Source organism: Bos indicus, chromosome 2 (assembly GCF_029378745.1).
Source record: "Bos indicus isolate NIAB-ARS_2022 breed Sahiwal x Tharparkar chromosome 2, NIAB-ARS_B.indTharparkar_mat_pri_1.0, whole genome shotgun sequence".
Taxonomy (NCBI): domain Eukaryota; kingdom Metazoa; phylum Chordata; class Mammalia; order Artiodactyla; family Bovidae; genus Bos; species Bos indicus.
The window spans coordinates 23,296,522-23,323,220 of NC_091761.1; the positions used below are offsets into that span (position 1 = coordinate 23,296,522).

Here is a 26,699-nt window from a genome sequence, read left to right on the forward strand (position 1 = left end):
TTCTATCCGTCGATGTAGCTATCTTAGCTGATTCTGATTCACAGCTATTAATCATATCTGATTCACAGCTATTAATCACATCACCAAATCAGGTCCCGTTCAAAAGAGCTAGCCCTTTGTCATCAGAAACTTAAGCCAAAAGGGGGGAGGTGGGTCTTGAAAAGGCAGAAATGGTCTTTTGTTTAAATAGGAAAGAAACATTAGGACTCGGTGCAGTAAGATTGAGTATCAAAGATTTTAAAAAAGTAGACAAGCTAAAACAAAATGTTTTATTATTAAAATAAAAAAACTTTGTATAAAAGCGTAACAGATCAAAAGCTCTATTTACATGTATTGATTCAAGGTCCAATTATGCACCAAACACTGAACCGAACCGGCAGAGCTACAGGCTGCAGATGCAAAGCAAAATGCACACACACACACTCTGAGTCTACCTCTACGAAAGGTTTGATTCATGCCGAAACAGGGCCAGGGAGAGACAACACACGACTCTGCCCAGAAACTAAACTGGCAGAGATGGTAAGTTCACAAACTGGTGACAGTCACCCTTCTCCAAAAAAGGCACTTCTCAGTTATAAAAGTGCTTCAAACCTGAACATGAATCCTCTATGCCTGGCTTATAATTTCAAGAAAGCAAAAACTGCAAAGGATTGTAGCTGAGTTTATGTATCAATTTTCCATGCAAAATAACCAAGAATTTATTTGAAACACCTGATGTTATGAACTGACATAAACTTGGCAAACTCAATTATCCTGAGGTTTTATTCCATGAATTCAAAGATTGGCCTACTCCTGAAGCCTCCCCATCTCAATTTCCTAGGATGGCTTTTCTACAATGATTTCAAGCTTAGTACTGTCCTCGAACCTTCATATTGTGACTGTGTGGGCCAGATGCACATGGCAGAGGAAATACAAGCAAAATACATGAAATATTATCCTCAGAAGCCTCCACAGTCATATGCTCTACTTGCCAACAATCACCTAATTTTTCCACACGGTCTTACAACTTTTGTGCCATGATTCTGCTAAAAAGGTTGACAAACACTATATCAGACCCAGTGTTTACATGTGAGCAAGTTACAGGGATAGTCTCTGAAACTGGATAGAGGTAGTTAATACTACTACTGTGTTTCTAAGTGCTTGGTTTTATGCGTGGATTCCAGGGCTATTTTCAACGCCAATTAAATCCAACATGCTTTCATAAAACTTCGTTCAAAAAAGATTCCCAAACTAAATGATGGAGGAGAATCACTGGAAATAAGAGGACGGCATGGGGCAAGGGGTGGGCAGAAAAGCAAAGGAGAAACTGCAGGAGGGCAGAGTACAGCTGGCACTACACTTCTGTGATGCCCAGACACACGTGCACATTTAATGGGAACAACTTGATTTGCCTCTAAGACAGACTGAGCCTCAGAATTCTTAACCCGGGTTTCAATCACATGACAAAACTGAAGACTTTAACAAGGAAGATTTGCGAAGTGGAAGGCAGGTAGTGGATCTTCCAATTATTATCCTTGCATTTCAAACTCCTGTTTTAGACTGAAAGAGAAGAGGGAACACGTCAGGATATGGTTTTTGGCCTAAGAATTCTCTTATGAAAACTCTAATTCCAAAAGACACACGCACCCCAATGCTCATAGAAGCACTATTTACAACAGCCAAGACATAGAAACAACCTAAGTGTCCATTGACAGATGAATGGATAAAGCAGATGTGGTGCATATATACAGTGAAATACTACTCAGTCATAAGAAAGAATGAATGAAATAATGCGATTTGGATGGACCAGTTGGACAGACCTAGAGATTACCATACTAAATTAGACAAAGACGAGTATATGATATCACTTATATGTGGAATCAAAAATATGACACAAATAAAAACTTATTTACAAAAAAGAAACAGACTCACAGATCTAGAAAACAAACATGGTTACTAGAGGGGAAGGGAGTTGGGGGGAGGATAAATCAGAAGTTTGGGATTAGCAGTTACAAACTACTATATATAAAATAAATAACCAACAAGGTCCACTGTATAGCACAGGAAACTATAGTCAATGGTTTGTAACAAACTGTAATAGAAAAAATACAAAAAAGAATATATTAACATGTAACTGAATCACTTTGCTGGATACCTGAAACTAATACAACATTGTAAATTAACCATACTTCTATTTTTAAAAAGTTACAAATAATAATCTTCTGAGAGCCTAATTCACTCCTTTAAAAATGTTTCTGTTGAATTGTAACATGCATCTTAAGTGCACAGCTTAAATTTTACACGAGGGCCCACAGGGTCACCACCACCCAGAGGAAGGTTTGCACTGCTCCCTGACACCCCACATGCCTCTCCTGCTTTCCATGCGATTGCTATCCTGACTGCCACCTTCTCTTTAGGAAGGTAACAAAAATGAACAGGGGCAGGGTGTTTGGGAGAGAATGGACACACGTATATGTACAGCTTAGTCCCTTCACTGTTCACCTAACACAACCACAACATTGTTAATCAGCTATACCCCAATACAAAATACAGTTCAAAGTTTGAGGAAAAAAAATACGAAAAGTGCTTAAAATAAGTTTCTCAGATAACTTGAAAAAAAAAATGTAAGGAAAAAAAAATTAAGATTGGGGTGCAGAAGAGAGAAAAACCAGCCCTACCTTTTCAAGTAAGCATGCACGTTCCCAAAGCCATGGTACTTGGCTAAGTACACGAGCACCCCAGTCGCACATCGCCCATCTCGCTGCCGACAGAAGCTGCAGTTGCAGATCCCGCGACACGGTGGGCAGTGCCAGTTCTGAAGGAGAAGCGTGAAAAGGCACCATTAAGTCAAACCTTACCACCCCTTACTTATCTACTCCTGTTTAACCTCTAAGGTGGGTGTCATCAATTGCATTCAGATCTTTTTTATTACTATTAAAAAAACAAAAACATAATGTGGTTAATGGATCACATTCCCTTGGGAAATCCCACAGAAAAAGTCACACAACCATTACTAGTATGGGGACTACAGAACAGACTTCCCCTGAATGGCCAGGTCCCGAGCACTCCACAAGCGCTCATAATTATCCAGTACCTACACTATGAATTCATCTGCCTTTCAACACCAAGAGCTCAATCTCTTTCTGCCTCTATCAGCTCACAGCTGACCTTGGAGCCTACAGGACGACCTCTTCAAGGCACTTACTGGGTCAAGCAGAGCATCCTTGACTTCTTCACCATAACGGTTTCGAAGGCAGGGACCACAGAATTGGCCTCGAACACCCCAGCACTCTGGGTTTCTGCAGTTTGTCTTGGTATCGATAGTTTTCTGGCGGCACTGATGACAAGTTGACCCCTGCAAATAAGAAGAAAAACAGAAACACTACTCTTTGTAGAGAAAATCTTAAAAGAATGTCATTCTCTGTGAATCCCCGGGCAGCCTGATGGTTAGGACTCTGTGCTTTTACTGCTGAGGACAAGCCACACAACCAAGAAAAAAAAGAAAGATAAATTTGACTACAAAAAATATTAAAATAAAAAAAAAAGAATGTCCTTTTTTGTGGGTAGTCTGATCTTTTCTCTTTGAATCCTACCTCACATCTATATACACACATATACGCCAGGCCATGAAGAGTATTGAGCATGGTGATTCCATTCAACTGGCAGATGCAACAGTTAATGCTATCAAAACTATCTCAAGAAAAGATATGCAAAAGAAAGCTTGCCCAAATCTTGTTTGTCTTTAGCACACCACCATATCCTCGGCAGAGAAGGCAACGGCACCCCACTCCAGTACTCTTGCCTGGTGAATCCCATGGTAGGCTGCAGTCCATGGGGTCGCTAGGAGTCCGACACGACTGAACAACTTCACTTTCACTTTTCACTTTCATGCACTGGAGAAGGAAATGACAACCTCCAGTATTCTTGCCTGGGGGATCCCAGGGACAGAGGAGCCTGGTGGGCTGCCGTCTATGGGGGTCGCACAGAGTCAGACATGACTGAAGCGACTTAGCAGCAGCAGCATATTCTCAGCACCTATCTATGTAGGCACACATTAACAGCTACTTATGTTGAATGAAATGAATTTCTAAATTGAGAAAAGACTTAATGCTACTGAAGATTTACCTAAGCAACTACTACTACTGCAACTAACCAGGCTAAATCCCAAGGATGCTACAAAATTCTCTTATCTTACATGAGAAAAATACCCAGGCACACATCCCATGCACTAAAATGTCTCTCACAGACGGGGACATCTACAGACATTATTTAGAGGCTCTGACCAATGAACGGTTATAGATCTTCTCTCGGGAGTTGTTGCAGATGTTCTCCAACTCTTCCTCCGTGATTTCGTCCACCGGGCGAACAACATGGGGAAGGGTCATGGGTCCGGGGCGACGACTTCGGGGCATGTCATCTTCCTGCATAACGAGAATCAAGGAACAGCGTCCTTCCTGGCTCGCTTTCCCAGCTCTGCCTCTTAGATCCTCGCTCTGTCACTCCTTCACAGAGAACTCAACCTGGAAATCAGTCTTGGAACTTATGGAGAAAGGGGATTTACTAAGGATCACAGAACAACATCACTGAAAAATAATTAAGAAAAGCCCAAGAAAACTTTTTAATTCTCTTGCCTGCTACCAACAGCCATCAAAACAAGGTGATGTGACCTTAACCATTGTGGACGGTTTGAGAAGGCCATTTAATACAGATCCTTGGGGACTTCCCTGTGGTCCAGTGGCTGGGACTCCACATTCCCAATGCAGGGGGCCCAGGTTCAGTCCCTGGTCAGGGAACTAGATCCCACATGCTGCACCTCAGAGTTTGCCTGCCACAGTCAAATTAATTAATTTTTTAAGTTAAAAATATACATGGATCGTTGGTGTTGAAATTGTATGTGCTCCCATCCTGTGTCCATGATCCCTGGACCCACAGAAGATGGCAAACAGAGGAGCAGACACAGAAGCAGAGAACTCACATTCATGTAGCCGACCATGGACTTCCTCTTCCTCACCAACATGTACTTGTCTTCCTCTTCCTCCTCCTCCTCCTCCTCCTCTGTGGGCAGGGCGCTGAGTGACCCAAGGACCCGGGATCTAGACCTTGTGAGTGGACGAGCTCTCCGCTCAGGGTTTCTCCTGCAGGCAACACCTGGAAATGTGCGCCTCCTGGGGGTCTTTGGACGCTGAAAACACAGAGGATGGACCCACTTACTCCAAAATGACAAGTGGCAGCTTCTTCTGAGGCAGGTTTTCCCATAAGTAAAAGGAATGCTCCACTTGCCATTTTCCTTCGTCCTTTCTGTAATGCATGGGAAATGAGCCCAGAAATAATACAGCCATTGAAATTCAGCTTCTGTAACACCAAGCCCAGTTTCTCTCAAACTCAGGGATGACCTATTTATTCTTGACTTGATAAAGATGTAAGAAAAAAATCTTGTTTTCTTAAAAAAAAAAAAAAAACCTTTTCTACAATATCTCTTAAGTAGCACAAGCTTAGCTCCTCAGAATACAATCATATATATTAGGCCATGACTTGGTTAAGAAATTGTTTTTTCTTTTTTTCTCATTCTCAGATTTTAAAAAGATAGATTACCGTGCCAGGTAGAAATGTTCCAAGGGCTGGAGTTACAGAAAAAACAACTTGCAATTTTTCTTCCCTATCTCTGAGGGGCTTAGTTTATTTGGGTGGGAGGGAGAGAAATAACCAATCAAAAGGCATTTGAGGAACTACTCTGACAATTCAGTGCTTAAGACTCCATGTTTCCACTGCAGGAAGTGTGGGTTCAATCCCTCGTGGGAGAACTAGGATCTCACATGATACGCAGTGTGGCCAAAAAAAAAAGGGGGTGATTTGAGCCCTGCAGGTGCTTGGCATGGGGTAGAGGGCCCACACCTGGCCTGGGGTGCAAGGAAGAGATCCCAGAGATCTTTTAGAAGACTTCCTCTATCACCTCTGTCTACAAGATCACACAAAATAACAAAATCAGACTTTAAACTATCACAACACCTCAGACTACCCCAAACACCATTCCACAAACAAATATTTGTACTTACTGAACTGGGGCCCGGCAGGGAACGCCTTCCAGGGAAGGAGCCAGGGAAGCTTTCTAATTCTGACATGAGTTTTGCAAGCTAGAAAAGGAGGAAATTAAACAGAAATTATTGGTTTACAGTAACTGCTGTAAACAAGCAAATTCTAGAAATCACAACAGCACAACTCAGAGTTTGTTTCTCCTGTACATTTCCCAAAACTTTCACAGATTGAAAGAAAAGTTAGAAAAGGGAAAGAAATACATGTTAAATCATATGCGATGACGTTTTCAGAGCTACGTGGAAAATAGTTCTTAGGACACATAAGCAACAAGAGGCTTAGAGAAATGCTGGGAAGGGTCATCAGTTCTGACACCTTCAAAGTCAGATACCTACCATTGCTTTGTTTTGCTTTATATTTAAAGCCCTTTTCTCCAAGAAATTCATGCCACTTTCATCTTCCGAGTCAGAATTGGAATCGGTCACAGAATTCTCTGGGGGTTCAGGAGGCACTGTCCTTTTGTTGGCTGCTCCCCTGGTGCTTCGAGGGGGAAACTTCATGGCCACGCGGAGAGGTCCAGACCGCGTGCATTGACTGCGGGTCCGACAGCCCTCCCGGTTGGCCTGCAGCCTCTGGTCAATGAGAACAAGTGAGACGTTAATGACTTGCTGACTGTCACAGAGTCTGAAAGAGTGTGACTACACAATGCCTTTGGAACAAAAGACACTTGCAAATACATTTGCATTGAACACTTTAATTGTCAAGTTTAACTGACGGCTCTGAGTAACAAAATCAGGAATTACTAATAAACGCAACAACCTGAGGGCCAATTAACTAGGAGCTTTCCTGGGACACACTGTACTACGCCACAGTCACAGCCTCTAGGACAGTGGTTCTGAGTCATTTTTTAAACTGTGAAAAATCCCAGCTTCTTTTTCCACTTCTTTAAAAAATAGAATCTCTATGTATTTTAAAAGAATTTCCCTAGAGACAAATATATGTTCTCTCATGATGTCCATACTTATGGTAGTATTAAACTATATTAAAGATGTCTCAATGCTCTACTTTTTTAAAAACTGTAGCAAAATATACATAAAATTTACCCCTTTAACCATTTGTTTTAATTTTTATTGGAGTATAGTTAATTTACAATGTTGTTACTCTTCAACCATTCTTAAGTGTACAGTTGAGTGACATTAAATACACTCCGTGTTTTGCACCTATCACCACCATCCATCTCCAGAAATTTTTTAAAACTCTATATTCATTAAACAATTACTCCCCATTCATCTCCCCCAGAACTCCTGGCAAGCATCATTCTACTTCCTGTCTCTCTGAATCTGACTACCCCTTTTGAAATCTCAAGGACAGAAGAGCCTGGCAGGCTACAGGCCATGGGGTCCCAAGAGTCAGACATAACTTAGCAACTAAACATTAACAACTCTCTAATACATTTTGTGTAAGCATAAAATTTTTTAAATTTCAGATTCCAAAAGTAATGTTTGCATCATTTAAAATGTATTAAAGTTGGCCACCGGGGCAAATCAGAATCATGAGATATCACTTCCCACCTACTAGCAGAGCCAAATAAACAAGTATGGCAAGGATGTGGAAAAACCAGAATCTGCAAACACTGGGAGAAGTGTAAAACGGAGCAGCCACTTTGGAACAGTCTGGCAGTTCCTCAAAAGGTTAAACATAGAGACTGTATGACTCAACAATTCTACTCTTAGGTATGTACTCAGGTGTGCATATCCACACAAATATTGCACATGAACGTTCACAGCAGCATCATTCATAATAGCCAAAAGGTGCCAATAACTCAAACATCCATCAACTGATGAATGGATACATAAAAGGTGATAGGGTCTGAATATTTACAGCTGAGTATTATTCAGCAATAAAAAGATACAAAGTAATGGCACATGAAAGAACCTCAAGAACATCATGCTAAGTGAAAGAAGCCAGTCACAAAAGACCACGTATTGTTTGGTTCCATTTATATGAAATGCCTAGAACAGGCAAACCTAGGAGAGAAAATAGATTGGTGGTTGCCAGGAACTGAGGGTGCTGGGAAAGGATGCAAAGTGACTGCTGATGGGAACAGGGTTTCTTTTGGGGGTGATGAAAACATTCTGAAATTGACTGTGGTGATTGTTGAAAACAAACTAACAAAAAAGAGAGAAGTAAAAAATACCACCCATAAAATCCCAAAATGGAAGACCCGTTTTTTAACATTTCAACAACCTCATTGCTTTTTATAACCTTTATGTTATTTTTAGTGTGCAGACTGAGAGAACATAAAATGACAAAAAAACTTTCACAAATCCTTAAGCCTTTTAATCGATTGGCATTTTCTCAGTCGCAACAAACAGCATCTACAAAGAACTGAAACACTGCCCAGAAATGATTCAGGCTGTAGACAATGTTTGAGTCATACCCAGATTCACAGAGCAGTGCTGCCAATAACTCCAATACGCACTGATTCAGATCAACATCACCTCTTAAGAGAAAATATTACATTATCATGAAGTTAGGTCATGATAAAATACTCCCTGGCCAAATGTTCTCACTTATGTCAGCGCCGTGCAACTGTGGTCCCAGGCAGTGGACCCGTGTCAGACCACAATGAGCTGAAGAGCATGCACCCGAAACATATTTCCTTTATCGAGAAAGTGTTGCTAAGAGGAAAACATGTGCAGAAGTAAACAGCATGCTCAGATAAGAGTGGGACTGAGGCGCATCCCTGGCAGCAGCATCCTGAGCAGGACAATAGAGGTTAAAGGTAAGACAGCAGGCGTAAGAAAAGCCAACAAAAGAGCAACAGCGGAAGCAAGCAGGGCCCTAATTGTCATTACCTGCACTCAAGCTCCTGCATGCGAGTTATCACAGGCTTTCCAGATGCAGGTATAGATCCACTATGGGAATCAACTTTTACTGAAGTCTCTATGTCAGGCCCTGGGCTGGGCACTTAAATGTGACTGGAGCTCATCTTGAGGACATATCTGCTTCCTCTGATTGGGCTTGATTTCTGTGGCCACAGAAATCTGCACGCTGGCCAATTGTTTCTTACAAGTTTCTAAGATTTTCAGAGACTACAAAAATCCTCAAGCCTTACTATTAGAACTACATTAGCAAAAAACTGCTTTAAGACATGAAGAAAATACTCTTAAAACTTTTCTTAAAAGATCAACGAAACCTTCTGGCATGACTAAAATGAAAATCATACGGAAAAAAGATTTTTAAGCAAGTATGTCATGCCTCTAAATGTATCTTATTGCCTGATATTGGTGAAATTCTCAAACTCACCATTCCATCCTGTATCTCACTCTCTGAGAAACCGCAAAACGATTCATCATCAGAGTCGGCATGAAAAATACTGGCCAGTTCGTTAGTGACATCTGGCCTTGGTTTCTGTAAAAATCCACAATGGTCTAACACATCTTGCACCTCACTTTCTGAAAAGCCGCAGAAAGATTCATTATCAGAGTCCTCATAAAAAACATTTGCCAGTTCTTCACTGATATCTGACCTGAATTTAGGTTTCTGTAAAATAAATAAATAAATGTGGTTGTGCATTTTTTTTTTTCTTTTTGAAGAACCAATTTTCCGTAAACCGTGCAGAGAGCAAATCACATTTACAAGTGCACTACAAGAGAATAGCTTTTGTTACAAAGAAAAATGGTTCAGAGGTTTACAAATGATTTCTGAGTTGTTATGGCAAATCATCAGGCATGTTAGGTTAGGCGACATTTCAAAAGGATAGAATAAGTAGCTAATCTACCTCCAACAATTACTACCTAGAACCACAGCAAAAAGTGAAATGAAATTACAGTGCATACTGTATTTTCGTAACAGCTGTATAGAAATGTAGGCAAAAAGCAAGCAGTTTTAATCACGCACAAAGCATTTGGGGCATTTTGAGCACTGCAGACTCCATTCTGTTTATTCTCAGGCAGCACTTACTGTGTTTGCAAAATTATCAGAAGCAAAGCTGTCACAACTGTCATCAGAGGATGACGGGGTTTCCATGGAAATCAACTTCACATATCTGAATTTCTTGAAGTTCTTCTTTGCTCTGCAATCCTTTTGCTGCAAACGGAAATGGCCATACTATTAAATGGGATGCTTGCTGCAGAATCTAAAGAAAGGTATCATTTTTGAGTTGAGTAGGTTCAAACAGCGCAGAGGAGGTATGTCCATTTCTTATACCCTACAAAGAAAAAGGAGGCTTTGCAATTGCTACAAAATTTTCCAAAATCAGGTAAAATCCTAAAGAGAGATCCCTTTGAGGGAACATTGGTATCAATTTATTCAAATACCTGTGGAATTACCCTTTAACCCACCTTAAAAACTCCCAAACTCTTAACATTATACTGAGCTCCCAAGGCATTAAATGCTAAACTGCTAAAATCTGCCCTTAAAAAAAAGAAAGAAAGAAATTAGACTGTACTTCAAAAATACAAAATGGTAGAGTGATTTCTTTCCCTCAGCCAAAATCAAGCTAATGAGGTCTTTCTAAGTAAGCTTTGGGCTCTGTACTGTGATGCTAATTTCTCAAACCTCGAACACTGGGCAGCACCTCGACTTCAAGAGGGCAGGCTTTCAAACAGGCCTTGTGCCAATCAGGAGGGGAACAGTGATTTCTGCACAAGTCTTTACAAATCAAATATATCAACCCAGTGAACAAATGTACAAGAACCAAGTTAAAGGTCAAACAGTCCTCCAAACCCAGGTAGAATGCCCAATTCCACTTCAGGGCTCTATTAGGCTGGCCACTCAGCTCTTTCTGTAGTCCCATTGCTACACAAGTCTTGAGTTTTTATAAGCCCTTTTATTAGACACATATGACCTATGGATATGAAAATGCTTCTTTCCTTCATAAACAATGAATTGCCTGGCACCAATCATCAGAATATGCAACTGACATCTACTTCATGTAAAAAAGATAGTAGTTTCTACCATTTCTTCATATTTCATAAGAGATTTCCTAAATGTTGTGCAGTCGCTAAGTCGTGTCCAACTCTTTGCAACCCCATCAAACGCAGCACTCCAGGCTTCCCTGTTCTTCACTACCTCCCAGAGTTTTGCTCAAACTCATCATGTCCATTGAGTTAGTGATGTAATCTGTCTCATCCTCTACCGCGCCCTTCTCCTCCTCTAGCCTGGAATCTTTCCCACAATCAGTCTTTTCCAGTGAGTTGGCTCTGCACCAGGTGGCCAAAGTACTGGAACTTCACTATCAGTCTTTCCAATGAATATTCATTACTGTTGTATTACTTCCTATATTTTTAATATCTGAAATATGGCCATGGAATAACATTAGTGACTCCATACACTGAAAAGTTTAAGAAGGCAAGTTCTGCTACGGGTCCCACAAAATAATGCCAAGACGTGAGGTGTAGGGGGAATATCTTTCTGATCTTTCTACACCTAACGTTACACATTTCTCTTGCAAATAAAATTATTTTCATGATGGTGGAACCCAACCACCCAGTCAGTGCTTCTCAACAGACTCCATTCAATCATCTTAGGAAGTTTTAGTCTTGTCCTTTTAAAAATCATGAAAATGTGATAATAGGTAGAGGTACTACCTATTAACGGAGGTCTCAGAAACTCCCTATTTTCCAGATGAACAAATTAAAGGTACCAGGTATGTGAAATAAGATTGCCCAAGATCACAGGGCTGGAAGGAATCCGCAGTCTCCTAAAACAGCTGTGCTCCTCACACTGCTGCAGGAATTATCACCATTTCTGGTGGAGCTGCGGGTGGGGGTTCAATCCCTGGGGCAAAAAGATCCCCTAGAGGAGGGCATGGCAACCCACTCCAGTATTCTTGCCTGGAGAATCCATGGACAGAGGAGCCTGGTGGGCTACAGTCCATAGGGTCGCAAAGAGACGGACAGGACTGAAGCGACTTAGCAGGCACGCCCGCCAGCAATCATCAATCTACCTGCCTGCAGTCAGAGGCACAAGACCGCCTCAAGGGAAGTATTCTATTGGAAGCTCTCAGGGAAATACTTGCTGGGCGTTAACAAGTCAGCGCATGCGAAGTTAGTTAACAGGCAAATGTATGCTTGGAGAATAAGACAGAAAGAAGCAATACAAATGGTCATGGATTTTCCTGGCAGGTAGGTAATAACAAATGCCATTCAACAGATTTTTTTTTTTTTTTTTGTGCCAGGCACTAAGCAATTCCTTGCAACAAAGGTGGAAACTGAGGCGTAGAGTGGTGAAACAGATTATTCAAGTCCCATGATGGCTCAAATTTGAACCCAGGGATGTCAGATTCCAGGTCCTGCTACATGTGGTTTTCTTCATCCTGAAAGCCAATGCCAAGGTCCATTCGGGAAGAGGTATCTCTGAAACTACGCCCCCAACACGCCCTCTCCAACCCACTCCCGGAGTACCCCAGCCCCTCACGTGGGCCCCTTACCCCTGCTATTTATTTTAAGCTTGTCATTTTCTTCCTCTTCACCCAACCCCCCACCCTCTAACCTCTCCTGGGGCAGACCCTCCGTTCCGGTTTCCGTTAGCGTAAACAGTAACGTTCCATGTTCCATTCAGGGCTCCGTCCTGTTGCTGCAAGAAAGGCTGGGGGTGGGGAAGGGAATGGGAAACGAGCAAATGGTCGGCAAACCGATAAGACCACCATTGCACTAATCACCTCCTGTGACCGTAAGTGCCCCCTCAAGTGTGCGCAACCCAAGTTCTAAAGAGAGCGGTTTTCAAGACCTTTAAACTCCCAACCCATCAACTCTCAGCAGTTAGATGCGCCTGCCAGCACGGCCAAGAGGAAAATAAGCAGGAAGCTAGCGCAAGGGTCCCAAGTGCGCCCAGGAGAATGCGTTACTAGACATTCATCCTCCCCAGGCTGTGCATGGGAAAGGTCCGGGAGGCTGCAGGGCAGCACCCTACTCCACGTCCCGCTCCCCTCCGCGCCCCGCGGGCAGAGTTCGGACCAGCAGACACAATGGGGGACCGGTCCGCCCCTGCTGCCCGCAGCACACGTGTGCCTCGGACGCACGTGGCCTTGAGCTCCTCCAGGCTGCCAAGCATCCTGCAAACCTCACAACTCTCTGACCGCCCGCGCGCCGGGTGTCACGCCCGTTGGACACAGTCCCTAGTCTCTAAAATACCCCCAAGTGCACAAAATCTGGGGCTTGCCTAAACGGGTGCCGCCCAGGACTGCCACCCGTTGATAGGGGCACTCCGCCGGCGAAGTTGGAGGGGGTCAGCCCGCCCCCAGCACCCACCGCGCCCATCCCTCGCCTTAGCCCGTCCAGCCTCACCCGCGCGCGGCGAGCGTCCATGCTGGCGGCCGGCGCTGGAGCGGGGAGAGCTGAGCAGCCGCGCGCGCCGCCGTCCCACAGCGCAGGAGCCAGAGCCCTAGCCGCGCGGGCCGGCGGGCGGGGTGTGCAGAGCTGGGGCCGGAGGGGCGGGGCGCGGCCGACTTTCCCGCGTTGCGGCGCAGGTCCTGCCAGCTTTGGTAACGGCCCACCCGCGCAAGACCCACTCGGCCCCGAGAAAAAAGCAGCCCTTCCAGATACGCTAAAGTCCAGTAATAGTCTTGCAGTCCCCTAAGATCCGCCTTGGAAAAGTACTGCCTTGGAAGCTCCGGGACCTCTCTCTTTACATAGCTGCAGGGTCCCTAGAGAATGGCGCGAAAATGGGTCGTATTGCCCCGGGGATAGCAGCCTAATTTGCATGAATTCTGGGGCTGGGAGGGGAAAGCGGGAGACAGTGGGTAATGGAGAGCGGTGCCAGCCTCCGCGCTTAGCACTTTCCCTGAGGCGTGCGGTTTACGTTATTTAAAATAAAAATCAAAGACTGGAGCATGAACTCCCAACAGCCCAGGCACTGTCCCGCGATATAGCTAGCACCTCTTATCTGGTAACCACAACATTATCTAATGTAATAAAATGAGCTAAATCCCTTATCTTTCTTTCCAGAAAGCTCGGGAAGTTCTTTTACATAAGACTTGTGATTTTTAAATAAGAAAGGTCTGATGTTAGTTAAGACTTAACTATGGGATAATAAAGTCTAGAGATTATAGAAGAATAGAAGCTAAAGACTGTAATAATGTGATTTGGGGCTCCTTTCTTCTGTCAAAATTTGTAATCACTTAAGTCAGAAAGAACGTGAGATTTTTCATTGCCCCTTGAATCGAACCTGACATTACGACGAGATCAAGTGTGAAGCTTTAAAACAAATGTTTGTAGAGAGTAGGAAAAAAAGTTGCTTTTAGAAGAAAAAGTTAAATAAATTGGATTGCTTTAAAAGACGCTAATTATAATCTTACATTTTAAAACAAATGCTTGAAATGAAACATCAGTTTTCTCCTTCCCACTTCTCTTGGGAATACTTCTTTGCAGGAAGAGAATGCCTGAACATACTGCTTCCTCTCTGGGTGTACTGAAGACAAAAACTTGTGAACAAGCGACGCAAGAGAATGTGGATTGGAAAAATTGGAGGCGACTTGGTCGGAGTCTTCCAGCCTTTCTAATACCCGCCGGCTCCATGGTCACTCTGCCACAGTGCCAGGGACAAAGAACTCCCCGTCTGGAAGGTAGGCGCCAAGAGAGGTTGTTGGTCTGTCCTTCGAAATTCCTTGGCAGTAGTGGGCCCTCAATAAATATTTGTTGAGTAAATAAATGACTGCATGAATGATGAATGAACTAAAATTGTCCTTAGTGCTGTGTCCTTGGAAATGCAATCTGTGCCACTAAAATCAAACATATGAGAATTTGAAACTGCTAAACTAAGGAAGGGAAAGATTAAGTCACTTTGCCTACTGGTTCTGATAAGGAGGGCTTTCCTTGTGGCTTGGTTGGTAAAGAATCCGCTTAGTCCTCTGGGGGCACTCTAATATAGTTTACGTTATTTTTTTAGGTTAAGATCACTGGGCTATTCTTTTTAGTAATAGGAAAATGCAAATTAAAACAGATAGTTTCACTCAGACTGGCAAAAAAATTTAAAGCCTGTTAAGACCATGTGTTGGTAAGGATATGAGGAAATCCCTGCAAGGATGTTGTTAGAGTAAATGTTTCACTTTGGAGAGCAATTCAGGAATGTTCAGCAAAACCACTTACAGGTATATACTCTAAAACAAAGTTTTTCACACTGTGAGTTAGAACCCATTGGCAAATTTTGAAATCAATTTAGTGGGTTGCAACTAGCATATTTTCTTTCTTTCTGAAATTGAATTTTAAAAATAAGAGTAGTGTGTTGTTTCCTGAAACTCTTGCGCCTGTCTGTGTGTATGCTGTATAAAATGTGTACTTCTTACTGTGCTTCACCATCAAAAAGTTTCCAAGACACTGTCCAGGAGAAGGTGCATTAAGGCTTGTACTGGTGCTCTCTTGTTTGTTCAGCTGAGTCTTGCCAACATCTGTAACACTAGGCACTATTCTGAGAACTAGGACATAAAGCCCAGGGAGTTTACATTCTAGTGGAGGAGCAGAACTAAGAGTAAGATAATTCCAGATGTGATCACTTCTGAGAAGAAGCTGTTAGTTGCTTAGTGGTGCCCGACTCTTTGTGACCTCATGGACTATAGCCCACCAGGTTCCTCTGTCCATGGAATTCTCCAGGCAAACATACTGGAGTGGGTTGCCATTTCCTCCTCCAGGGGAATCTTCCCAACCCAGGGATCGAACCCAAGTCTTTTGCATTGCTGGCAGATTCATTACTGTCTGAGCCATCAGGGAAGCAAAAAGCAGAATAAAGGGATAGGAAATAAAAGAGGTACCAATTCAGATAATAGAAACAGGAAAGGAGGTGTTATCTGATCAAAAACCCAAATAAAGACAAGGGAGGGGAACTTCAGTGGCTGAGACTCCACGCTTGCAAAGCAGAGGACCTGGATCTGATCCCTGGTCAGGGAACTAGATCACACATACCACAACTAAAGATCCCATATGCCACAACTTAGGCTTAGTGCAGCCAAATAAACAAATACATTAAAAAAAAAAATAGGAATCCATAGGAAGATGAAGGAAGTGCTGGCATAAGACAGAGTGAACAGCTAGTTAAAAGGCTCTAAGGCAGTGAATAGAAGCTTAGTAGCAGACCATATGGAGAAGGCAATGACACCCAGCTCTTGCCTGGAAAATCCCATGGATGGAGGAGCCTGGTGGGCTGCAGTCCATGGGGTCGATAAGAGTCAGACACGACTGAGCAACTTCACTTTCACTTTTCACTTTCATGCATTGGAGAAGGAAATGGCAACCCGCTCCAGTGTTCTTGTCTGGAGAATCCTAGGGACGGGGGAGCCCGATGGGCTACCGTCTATGGGGTCGCACAGATTCGGACACGACTGAAGCAACTTAGCAGCAGCAGCAGCAGACCATACTGGACTACAGAAAGCTAGAGAAAGAGAGAGCATGGGAGAGATCACATGGAGGCTCCCTGGCCATGGAAGAAGCTTGAACTTTATATCAGGTATGAGAGGAAGGATTCTGATGAAGAAAAGACCCAATCAGACTCCATGAGCTGCATGAACTATAAACTAAATGGGGATGGGGGAGCAAGAGTGAGACACTTCAGAGCCCCTAAAGGAGAAAATGATGTTTTGGACTAGGGTGATTCTGGGATGAGGGAGAAGTGGTCAGATTTTAAGATACATCATTTTGAAGGCAGAGCTAACTGGACCAGAGGAATGGATTGTTCATTCATAGTAGTGTTGTGTATCATAGTAAGATATGGCAAACAATCTAAATGGCCCTCAGAAAGGAAATGGAGACAGGAACAGTGGTATAGTCATACAACAGAATTTGAACAGTGTTCAAAGGAATGGCATAGCTTACGTGCATCAGTGTAGGTAAATCTTAATGTTGAACGGAAAAGCAAATTGCAAACATTTTGGTAAAGCATACCCCTTATGCAAATTTTTAAAAACACAAAACATACATAAACTGTGAAAGTATATAAAGACATGAGCAATTAGAATAGGATAGAGGCTAACTCGAAGGAGGGAAAGATAGAGGACACAGGGGAGGATGAGGTTTTCCACTCTATCACTAATGCTTTATTTAAAAATAAACAGTATGGGGACTTCCCAGGTGATCCAGTGGCTAAGACTCTGTGTGCTCAGTGTAGGAGGTCAGGGGTTCAATCCCTGGTCAGGAAGCTATTCCACGTGCCACAAGTAAAGATCCCATGTGCCACAACTAAGACCTGGTAAAGCCAAATAAATAAACATTAAAAAAAGAAATAATAAAGGGTACAAAGAAAAAATGGCAAAGTGTTCAATGTGAGTAGTAGATACATGAGTGTATTATAATTTCACTTTTTGTGGGCTTTTTTGTGTCTGAAACATTTTATGATAAAAATTTTTTTTAATTTTGAAACAGTTGTCCTATCAAGACATATATTGTAGTGTTAAATATGCAGTCCTGGGATTTCCTTGAATGGTCCAGCGGTTAAGAATCCACCTTCCAAGGCAGGGGACCTGGGGGAGGGGTGGTTTTGACCCCTTGTGGGGTAGGGGGAACAAAGATCCTACATGCCACAGGGCAACTAAGCCCATGCACCACAACTAGAGAAGCCTGCCCACAGCAAAGACCCAACACAGCCCCCCACCCCAAAAAATATATATATACACACATATGCAGTTCCATACAGGGTCCTATAAAGACCCAACACAGCACCCCCCAAAATATATATATATATATATATATATACACACACACATGCAGTTCCATACAGGGTCCTATAAAAACCCAACACAGCACTCCCCAAAATATATATATATATATATATATATATATATATATATATATATACACACACACACACACAGTTCCATACAGGGTCCTATAAAAGGGAATGCCAGTTAGTCTTATAATTTTAGCTATTTCATAAAGGTTTTAAGTCACTATGTTAATCATATACTGGTAAAATGTTCATTTTGAAAGAAAGACACAAATGAGTAAGAATGGAAATTCAATGAGCAGAGATGACGAGGCCACCGGCCAGAGCAACAGGTAGCAGGCACATAGCTGATGTTGCATAAGCACATACCTGACATTTACAGACAGTATCTGATCCAAGGGTTGTAAATACAGCAGGGCCTCAGTAACTGCTTATTACCAACTAGAATGATTGTGGGAGGAATTTTAAATCTGTGAAACATTCTAAAATACCAATCTCCTGTAACAGAGCTTTGAACCCCTCAGGCTATTATGAACTTTCAGGATGGTTGTATGCTGTCTCATCGCTTTTATTCACTTTGCACAAAGAATTTCATTTCCTATTAAGTTTGGTACTTGACCCTGAGGATCTGAGCACTCAGCACCTGTAGAATAACAAGGTGAATTAAGTCAATCTCAACCTTGAGATGCTTGGTTTTAGGACAAAGAGTGCAAAAATTAATAAGAGGTATCCCTTTTAGATGGATTTCAGAACAAAGCTAATGTCCCAGTCGGTGTGCTGCTCTGGTCCCACCCACCTTTCCTTCTTTCTAGCAAGGTAACTTGAACCCAAGCTGCTCTATAAATGAGAAACCCTCAATAGCCACCACACACGTGGGGACAAAGGGCTGGGAGAGTTGTCACTGTGTTCGTGGATATAGACAGGTTGCACTGTGTCAGGTGACAAATCTCTATTTTAAATAACCCCCTAATTATTGATTTACTTGCCCAGTGCCTGCTTTCAGGATGCACAAAGGCAAGAAATCAAAAAGCTCTAAAGTTACCCTTCTGTTGCCAGAAGTCCCTCTGCATGAGGGCCCAGCCCATGACCACCCTGGCTCAGTCAAATTCACAAATCCTACGCCTCCAAACCGTATTGGTATGTTTGTTTTTAATCATATGTCAACACCATTTTAAGTAGGTCAGTTTACTGACCTCTGATGCCTGGTGCGAGAATGGAAGATGGAAACGTGAATGCAAATCTTGCCATTTTTCACAAGAGGAAATATTTGGTTTTTCATGGATAAGCATTATCTATTGTGAAATACTTGATTGCTAATGTTAAGGCACCATTAAACACTGAATGAGATAAAGTCAAGTTTTAATTACTGAATCAGTCAGTTTCAACATTACAGAAGCTGTATTATAACTATAACTCTGCCTACAATTTTATGATCCATACTCGATTCTAACTTGTTCTCCTTCCAGAACTTTTAAAAAATTTTGTACTTAGCAAGGTTTCTTTTTGTTTTTACTCAAGAGTTTTTGGTTTGTTTTTAATTTGATCATCCCACCACCACCACTGGGGGGCTTCCCTGTTGCTCAGATGGTAAGGAACATGCATGCAGTGTGATACCAGGGTTGGATTCCTGGGTTGGGAAGATCCCTTGGAGAAAGGAGTGGCTACCTACTCCAGTGTTCTTGCCTGGAGAATTCAATGGACAAAGGAGCCTCGTGGGCTACAGTCCATTGGGTTGCAAAGAGTCAGACACAACTGAGCGACTAACACTTTAGCACTTTCTCACCACCGGAAACAACTAGGGAGTACCCAAAAAAAGGGCGTGAAAAGTTTCTTTTCTCTGTTCGCTGCATAGACAGCTTATTGTAAACTGTCCTACTTGTGAATTTTCCAGGGCATTGATTTCTTCTTCATATCGGTTCCTCTTAAGCAACTCTGTGCAAAGAGAATCGTAGAGAGAGGAAGTTTGACTATTAGCTAAAAGGAGACTTGAGGATTGACTATAGATTGGTTAAAAGCTCAAGATACTGGTCAGGACCCTAGGGAAGAGCCTAATCTGCACATTAATCTATACAACTCAAAACCAGTCCACCAGCAGACCTCAAAAAGTTAAACATAGAATTACCACATGATCCATCGATTCCATTCCTAGGTATACACCCAAACACTTGAAGCAGGAACTCAAAGATAAACTTGTACTCCCATGCTTGCAGCAGTGTTATTAACAATAGCCAGAAGGTGTTAAGCCCACAAATGTCCATCAACAGATGAATGGATAGAAAAAAAATGTGGTATTTACATACAATGGAATGTTAATTAGCCTTACAACGAATGAAATTCTGTTACATAGATGAACCTAAAAAGCACTGTGTTAATTGAAATAAGCCAGACACACAAAAGGACAAATATAAAGTATGTAGAATAGAAAAATTCAGAAAGTATAATAGAGGTTACCAGGGACTGAACGGAAGGAGGGAAATGACTCCTTAACACATACAGAGTTTCTGTTTGGGACAATGAAAAAGTTCTGGAAATGGATAGTGCTAATGGCTGCACAACGTTTTCAGTGTACCTGGTGGCCCAGAGGTTAAAGCATCTGCCCGCAATGCAGGAGACCCGGGTTCAATCCCTGGGTCGGGAAGATCCCCTGGAGAAGGAAACGGCAACCCACTCCAGTATTCTTGCCTGGAGAATCCCATGGACGGAGGAGCCTGGTGGGCTACAGTCCATGGGTTCGCAAAGAGTCGGACACGACTAAACGAGCGACTCAATGCCACTGAATTGCACACTTTCAAATGATTAAAATGATAAATTTCAAGTACATATGACCACATTTAAAAAAAATAACGACAACAGACAGCTCACCAAAAATCTGGATTCCATAAGGACTCATGGGGTCAGGTTAAAGGTGTTGGAAGTGAGGAGGAAAACCACATTCCCACCCTATCCTCTCCCAGATTTCTAGAGAAGAAATTACTGTGGAAAATGTGAGGGAACTATTAATAGTCCAAAAGTCATTGTAGTTCACAGTTCTTTTTTGCTGTAATATTAATAGATTCGTTTGGGGGAAATTCCCAGGTGGTTCAGTTGTTAGGACTCAGCTAACACTGCACGGGGCACAGGTTCCATTCTTGGTTGGGGAATTAAGATCCTACAGCGTGTGTGACAGGGAAAAAGAGTTGCCATTTTTTTAAATAAAAATAATTTTCATGATCATGACTCATCCGTAACTCACAGACACGTCCTCTCTCCATGGGCCACCAGGAGGAAACAAGGAAAAAACAGTCAGCATTGTCCGTCTGGCTCAGGTGTACAGAGATCCAGCCTTGGGAGAACCAGCATGACCTTGATGAGCATCACTTAGTGCGAAAGGAAATGACTGACAGATACTCAAGCCAGGCTGGGAATCTCCTGGACCACTTAGATTTTTGGTTCAAAGAGACATTTGGGAGTGGGACACATTATTCCACTTAATGGTCTTTAAACAGGCTGATGAAACTTGTGCCTCCTGAGGGTGTAACTCAGAATGGACTGTTCCCTTTAACGTTTAATGAAAGAATTTTCTAAAGGGAGGAAGGGGTGTCTTTTCCTGTTTCCACAAGACCAGCATCTGCAACTACAAGTGCCATCAAACATCCACATTAATGACTAAGGGGATGATGAGGTGGTGTTAGGAGAACTAGGAAGGAGCTTTGCTACATAGGACTACCAGGCAATGCAGCAGAAAACAGGTACCAACAGGTGCAATATAGATGATTTAACAGCAACCACAGGAACCCACTGGGCTAGAATTTGGAAAGGCCTAAGGAGTTTAGGCGAAGAAGGTGATGGCACCCCACTCCAGTACTCTTGCCTGGAAAATCCCATGGACGGAGGAGCCTGGTGGGCTGCAGTCCATGGGGTCGCTAAGAGTCGGACACGACTGGGCGACTTCACTTTCACTTTTCACTTTCACGCATTGGCGAAGGAAATGGCAACCCACTCCAGTGTTCTTGCGTGGAGAATCCCAGGGAGGGGGTAGCCTGGTGGGCTGCCGTCTGGGGGGTCGCACAGAGTCGGACATGACTGAAGCAACTTAGCAGCAGCAGCAGCAGCAAGGAGTTTATGTATCCTGAAAGCAATAGAGTTTTGAGCAAAAGAACAAACAATACAGTAAAATTTGCACTATAGAAAAATCACTCTGGTTCCAGGATAAAGAACGCACAAGAAGGACTTCCTGATGGTCCAGTGGCTAAGACTCCACACTCCCAATGCAGGGGACCCCGGTTTGATCCCTGGTTAGGGAACTGTATCCCACATGCCACAACTAAGACTCAGCACAGTCAAATAAATAAATTAAAATATATATATTAAAAAATAATGCACAGGAAGGGGGCAAGGAAGCTGGATGCTGGGGAAACAGGAAACTGTTCCAGCTATCCAGGACACAGAATGAGGTCTAAATTAATATTGTTCTGGTAAGACAGGGAGGGATGAGTATAAAACAGAATGTAAGAGATATTTAGAAAGTCAGAGGGAACAAGAATGTAACCAGTGGGAGAGAAGCATAAAATGGTAGGATTATTGGAATGATATGGTTCCTAGGCTCATAAAAAATATAAGAGCTCACATTAGCGTCCTCACTCTGTCCATAGGTATCCAGTATGTACCCAGTGCTGTACTCATCAGTATAAACTTTAAGGCAGGAAACAGGGGATCTGGTTTTCTTGGAGCAAGGGTCATGGTTAACTGAGCTTGTCTCTATAGCTACTTTATTTCTTAGAAATCTTATTTTTTTTAATTTCCTCATTAATTAATAGATATGTATATACCTAATATAATTGCATTAATACTTTCATATACTTTAATATGTATGATCAGATTGCCAACACCCACTGGATCATAGAAAAAGCAAGAAAATTCCAGAAAAACATCTACTTCTGCTTCCTTGACTACACTAAAGCCTTTGACTGTGTGGATCACAACAAACTGTGGAAAATTCTTAAAGAGATGGGAATACCAGACCACCTTACCTACCTCCTGAGAAATCTGTATGCAGGTCAAGAAGCAACAGTTAGAAATGGACATGGAACAAGAGCCTCGTTCCAGATTGGGAAAGGAATACATCAAGGCTGTATACTGATTACCCTGTTTATTTAACTTATATGCAGAGTACATCATGAGAAATGCTGGACTGGATGAAGCCCAAGCTGGAATCAAGATTGCCAGGAGACAAGATCAATAACCTCAGATATGCAGATGACACCACCCTTACACGGCAGAGAGCAAACAAGAACTAAAGAGCCTCTTGATGAAGGTGAAAGAGGAGAGTGAAAAAGCTGGCTTAAAACTCAACATTCAAAAACTAAGATCATGGTATCCAGTCCCATCTGCTGCTGCTGCTGCAAAGTCGCTTTAGGAGTGTCCAACTCTGTGCGACCCCATAGATGGCAGCCCACCAGGCTCCTCTATCCCTGGGATTCTCCAGGCAAGAATACTGGAGTGAGTTGCCATTTCCTTCTCCATTGCGTGCATGCATGCTAAGTCACTTCAGTCATGTCTGACTTTGTGCAACCCCATGGAAACAGCCCACTAGGCTCCTCTGTCCACAGGATTCTCTAGGAAAGAACACTGGAGTGGGTTGCCATTTCCTTCTCCAATCCAGTCCCATCACTTCGTGGCAAATAGATGGGGAAACAATGGAAACAGTTAAAGATTTTATTTTCTCGGGCTCCAAAATCAGTGCAGATGATGACTGCAGGCATGAAATTAAAAGATGCTTGTTCCTTGGAAGAAAAGCTATGACCAACCTAGACAGCATATTGAAAAGCAGAGGCATAACATTGTTGACAAACGTCCATCTAGTCAAAACTTTGGTTTTTCCAGTAGTCATGTATGGATGTGAGAGTTGGACTATAAAGAAAGCAGAGAGCCGAAGAATTGATGCTTTTGAACTGTTGTGTTGGAGAAGACTCTTGAGAGTCCCTTGGACAGCAAAGAGATCCAACCAGTCAATCCTAAAGGAAATCAGCCCTGAATATTCATTAGAAGGACTAATGCTGAAGCTGGATCTCCGATATTTTGGTCACCTGATGTGAAGAACTGACTCATAGGAAGATACCCTGATGCTGGGAAAGATTGAAGACAGGAGGAAAAGGGGACAACAGAGGATGAGATGGTTGGACGGCATCACCGACTCAATGGATATGAGTTTGAGCAAGCTCTGGGAGTTGGTATTGGACAGGGAAGCCTGGCATGCTTCAGTCCATGGGGTCACAAAGAATTGGACACAATTGAGCAATTGAACTGAACTGATACTTTAACAAGTAGTTAAGTAATATCTAAATAGTATCAGCGACGCTGATGGTGGTAAAAGGTACCATTCATTCCATGTGCTAATGTGCTATGTGCTCAGTCACTTAGTGGTGTCTGATCCTTTGTGATCCTGTGGATTGTAGCCCATCAGGCTCCTCTGTCCATGAGATTATTTAAGTCAAGAATACTGGAGTGGATTGCCATGCCCTCCTCCAGGGTATCTTCCTAATCCAGGGTTGAACCTGCATCTCCTGCACCTCATGCATTGCAGGCAGATTCTTTACCTTTGAGACACGAGGGGCTGTATTTAATAAAATGGCAGGAAGGGACTGCAGCAGAACTAGAGATGGGATGCTTAGTGCCAGGAGGTTGTGAACTCTTAAGACTGAGAAGCAGCTTTGATACTGCCCCATGATGTTGTCTCTAGATACAATAGTTAGTTATGATTTTAGGGGCTTTATTTTAACAATGGGAATATGTATTTTTGACTAGAAAAGTATTATCTTAATCATGTTTGTCTGGGCATCTTTGGAACTACCGAATGGGAAAAGTTATGCACTTGGCAGGCTCAGTAATAATAAATAAAATGTATTGTGCACTGACTATATGCCAGACGTGTACTCGTTTAATCCTCACACCAATCCTGTAAGGCAGGCTTGGTTCATTTTCTCTAGTTTATAGACAAAATACAAAAACTGAGAGATTAACTTGCCCAAGGTCATAGAACACGTGGCGAGTGGCATAGCTATTTCAGCTTAGACTGAGTTCACACTCTTTACTGCTGTACTGTACCAGACAACATCTGAATAGCCAGCCCCACGTGGTTAAGCACCACATTTGATACCAGGTGATAATGTTCCCCTGCTCCCAATCAGATTAGACACTTGAGATAGGGGCCACTGATCCATTAATACCTTAGTGGTCCCATGGTCACTTTCTTTCTCTTAGTTAATCCTTGTTAATACCAGAAGATAACACTGGCTAGTGGTGAAATAGAAAGCAAATAAATGATGCTCTGAGTCCAGGGCAGAATGAGGACTACTGTGAGCTAATGTCACAAAGAAGCAGAAGAGACCAAATGGCCAGTAAGAAAACAGGGTTGCAGACTTCCCTCGTGGTCCAGTGGTTAAGAATCCACCTGCCATTGCAAGGGGCATGGGTTCGATCCCTGGTCTGGGAGGATTTCACATGCTGTGGAGCAACTGAGCCTGTGTGCCACAACTTCTCCGCTTGTGCTCTGCAGGAAGAGAAGCCAGCACAATAAGCCCGAGCACCTCAACTGCAGAGCAGACCCCACTTGCCACAACTAGAGAAAGCCTGTGCAGCAAGGAAGACCCACTATACCCAGAAAAAAATAAATAAATAAAATTTAAAGACAAGAAAATAAGATTGCTTAGGGCAGCAAGAAGAATTATCCAAAATTCCAAATTTTAGAAACTATAAAAACTGGCTGCTATTAGTTCAGTCTGCTACAACAAAGATACCATAGACTGGATGACTTTAACAACAAACATTTACTTCTTTTAGTTCTGGAGACTGGGAAATGCACAATCAAGGTTCCTGGCAAGAGTGTGCTTCCTGATTTGAGATGGCCTTCTTGCTATCCTAACAGGGGAGAGCAGAGATAGAGAAGCAATTTCTCTCATATCTCTTCTTCTAAGGGCACTCATCCTATTCATGAGGGCTGTACTCCCATGACCTCATTCCTTCCAGAAGGACCCACCTCCACATACTGTTTCACTGGAGATGGAACATCAACACATGAATTTCCCAACATATGAATGTCCCAACATACGGGACACAAACATTGGCTTTATAAGTTCCTAAGTGGAAACTGGTAAAGACTGGTTATTCTAGTTACTGTCTTTGATGACTCTGAAAGATCTAGTCTAATTTGTCACCAGAGTTGTGACGGTAGTCTAATCTCTAGGGTGAGAGCTTGGTCAAGCTGTGTCTCTTTGGACTCCTCTTTTTCAGATTAGAGCCTGGAAGGCGAGGTATGCTACTGTATGGGTATCCTGTGGCTGCTGTTAAAAATGATCACAAACTCTGTGGCTTAAAACAATAGAAATGTATTCTCTCAGCTTTGGAGGCCAGAATTCTGAAATCAAGGTATCAAGAGGACTGTGCTCCCTCCAGAAGTTCTAGGAGTGAGTCTCTGTTCCTTGCCTCTTGCAGTTTTGGGTTGCTGTCCTCATTCTTCGGCTTATGGTTGCTCACACCAGTCTCTGCCTCCATCCTTGCATGACCTTCTCCTCGGTGGCTGTGACTCCTCCTCTTGTGTCTCTTATAAGGATACTTACCATTGGGATCAGGGCCTATTTGGGTTATCCAGGATGGTCTCATTTCAAGATCCTTAACTTAAATTACATCTGTAATTTCCAAATAAGGTAACATTTACAGGGCTTGGGTATCAGGAAAAAGACAGAATTATAGTTGGGAGATTTCAGCACTCCTCACTCAGTGAGTGATAAAATTAACCAGAAAATCAGCAAGGGTATAGAAGAACTCAACACCACCGACCAACAGAACCTAGTCAACATTCATATAACGCTTCATCCAACAACAGCATGATACACATTCTTTTAAAGTGTCCAGAGAAACCAAACCATATCCTGGGTCATAAAGCAAACTTTGAAATTAAAAAGAATGTGATTTATAGAAAGGGTATTATATAACTATGATGGAATCAAACTAGAAATAAATAACAGAAGTCTGGGCTTCCCTGGTGGCTCGGTGGTAAA

At 42.6% G+C, this 26,699-nt stretch overlaps 1 protein-coding gene across 6 annotated transcripts in view; it reads right to left on the bottom strand.

The window, feature by feature from the left end:
• Positions 1-255: 255 nt before the first annotated feature.
• CDCA7 (cell division cycle associated 7) overlaps positions 256-26,699 on the bottom strand; it is a 37,150-nt gene continuing 10,706 nt past the window's right edge. Inside the window, exons 1-11 of one of the 6 annotated variants that reach the window (XM_019970758.2) lie at positions 13,302-13,428; positions 12,508-12,603; positions 9,976-10,101; positions 9,319-9,555; positions 6,405-6,641; positions 6,033-6,110; positions 4,955-5,161; positions 4,263-4,400; positions 3,185-3,334; positions 2,658-2,794; positions 256-1,539 (exon numbers count right to left, since the gene is read on the bottom strand). In XM_019970758.2, coding sequence (XP_019826317.2) covers positions 1,509-1,539; positions 2,658-2,794; positions 3,185-3,334; positions 4,263-4,400; positions 4,955-5,161; positions 6,033-6,110; positions 6,405-6,641; positions 9,319-9,555; positions 9,976-10,101; positions 12,508-12,603; positions 13,302-13,322 — 1,458 coding nt within the window. In that variant the 5' untranslated portion in view covers positions 13,323-13,428 and the 3' untranslated portion in view covers positions 256-1,508. The other 5 variants (XM_019970725.2, XM_019970739.2, XM_019970732.2 and 2 more) reach the window with 5 other exon arrangements.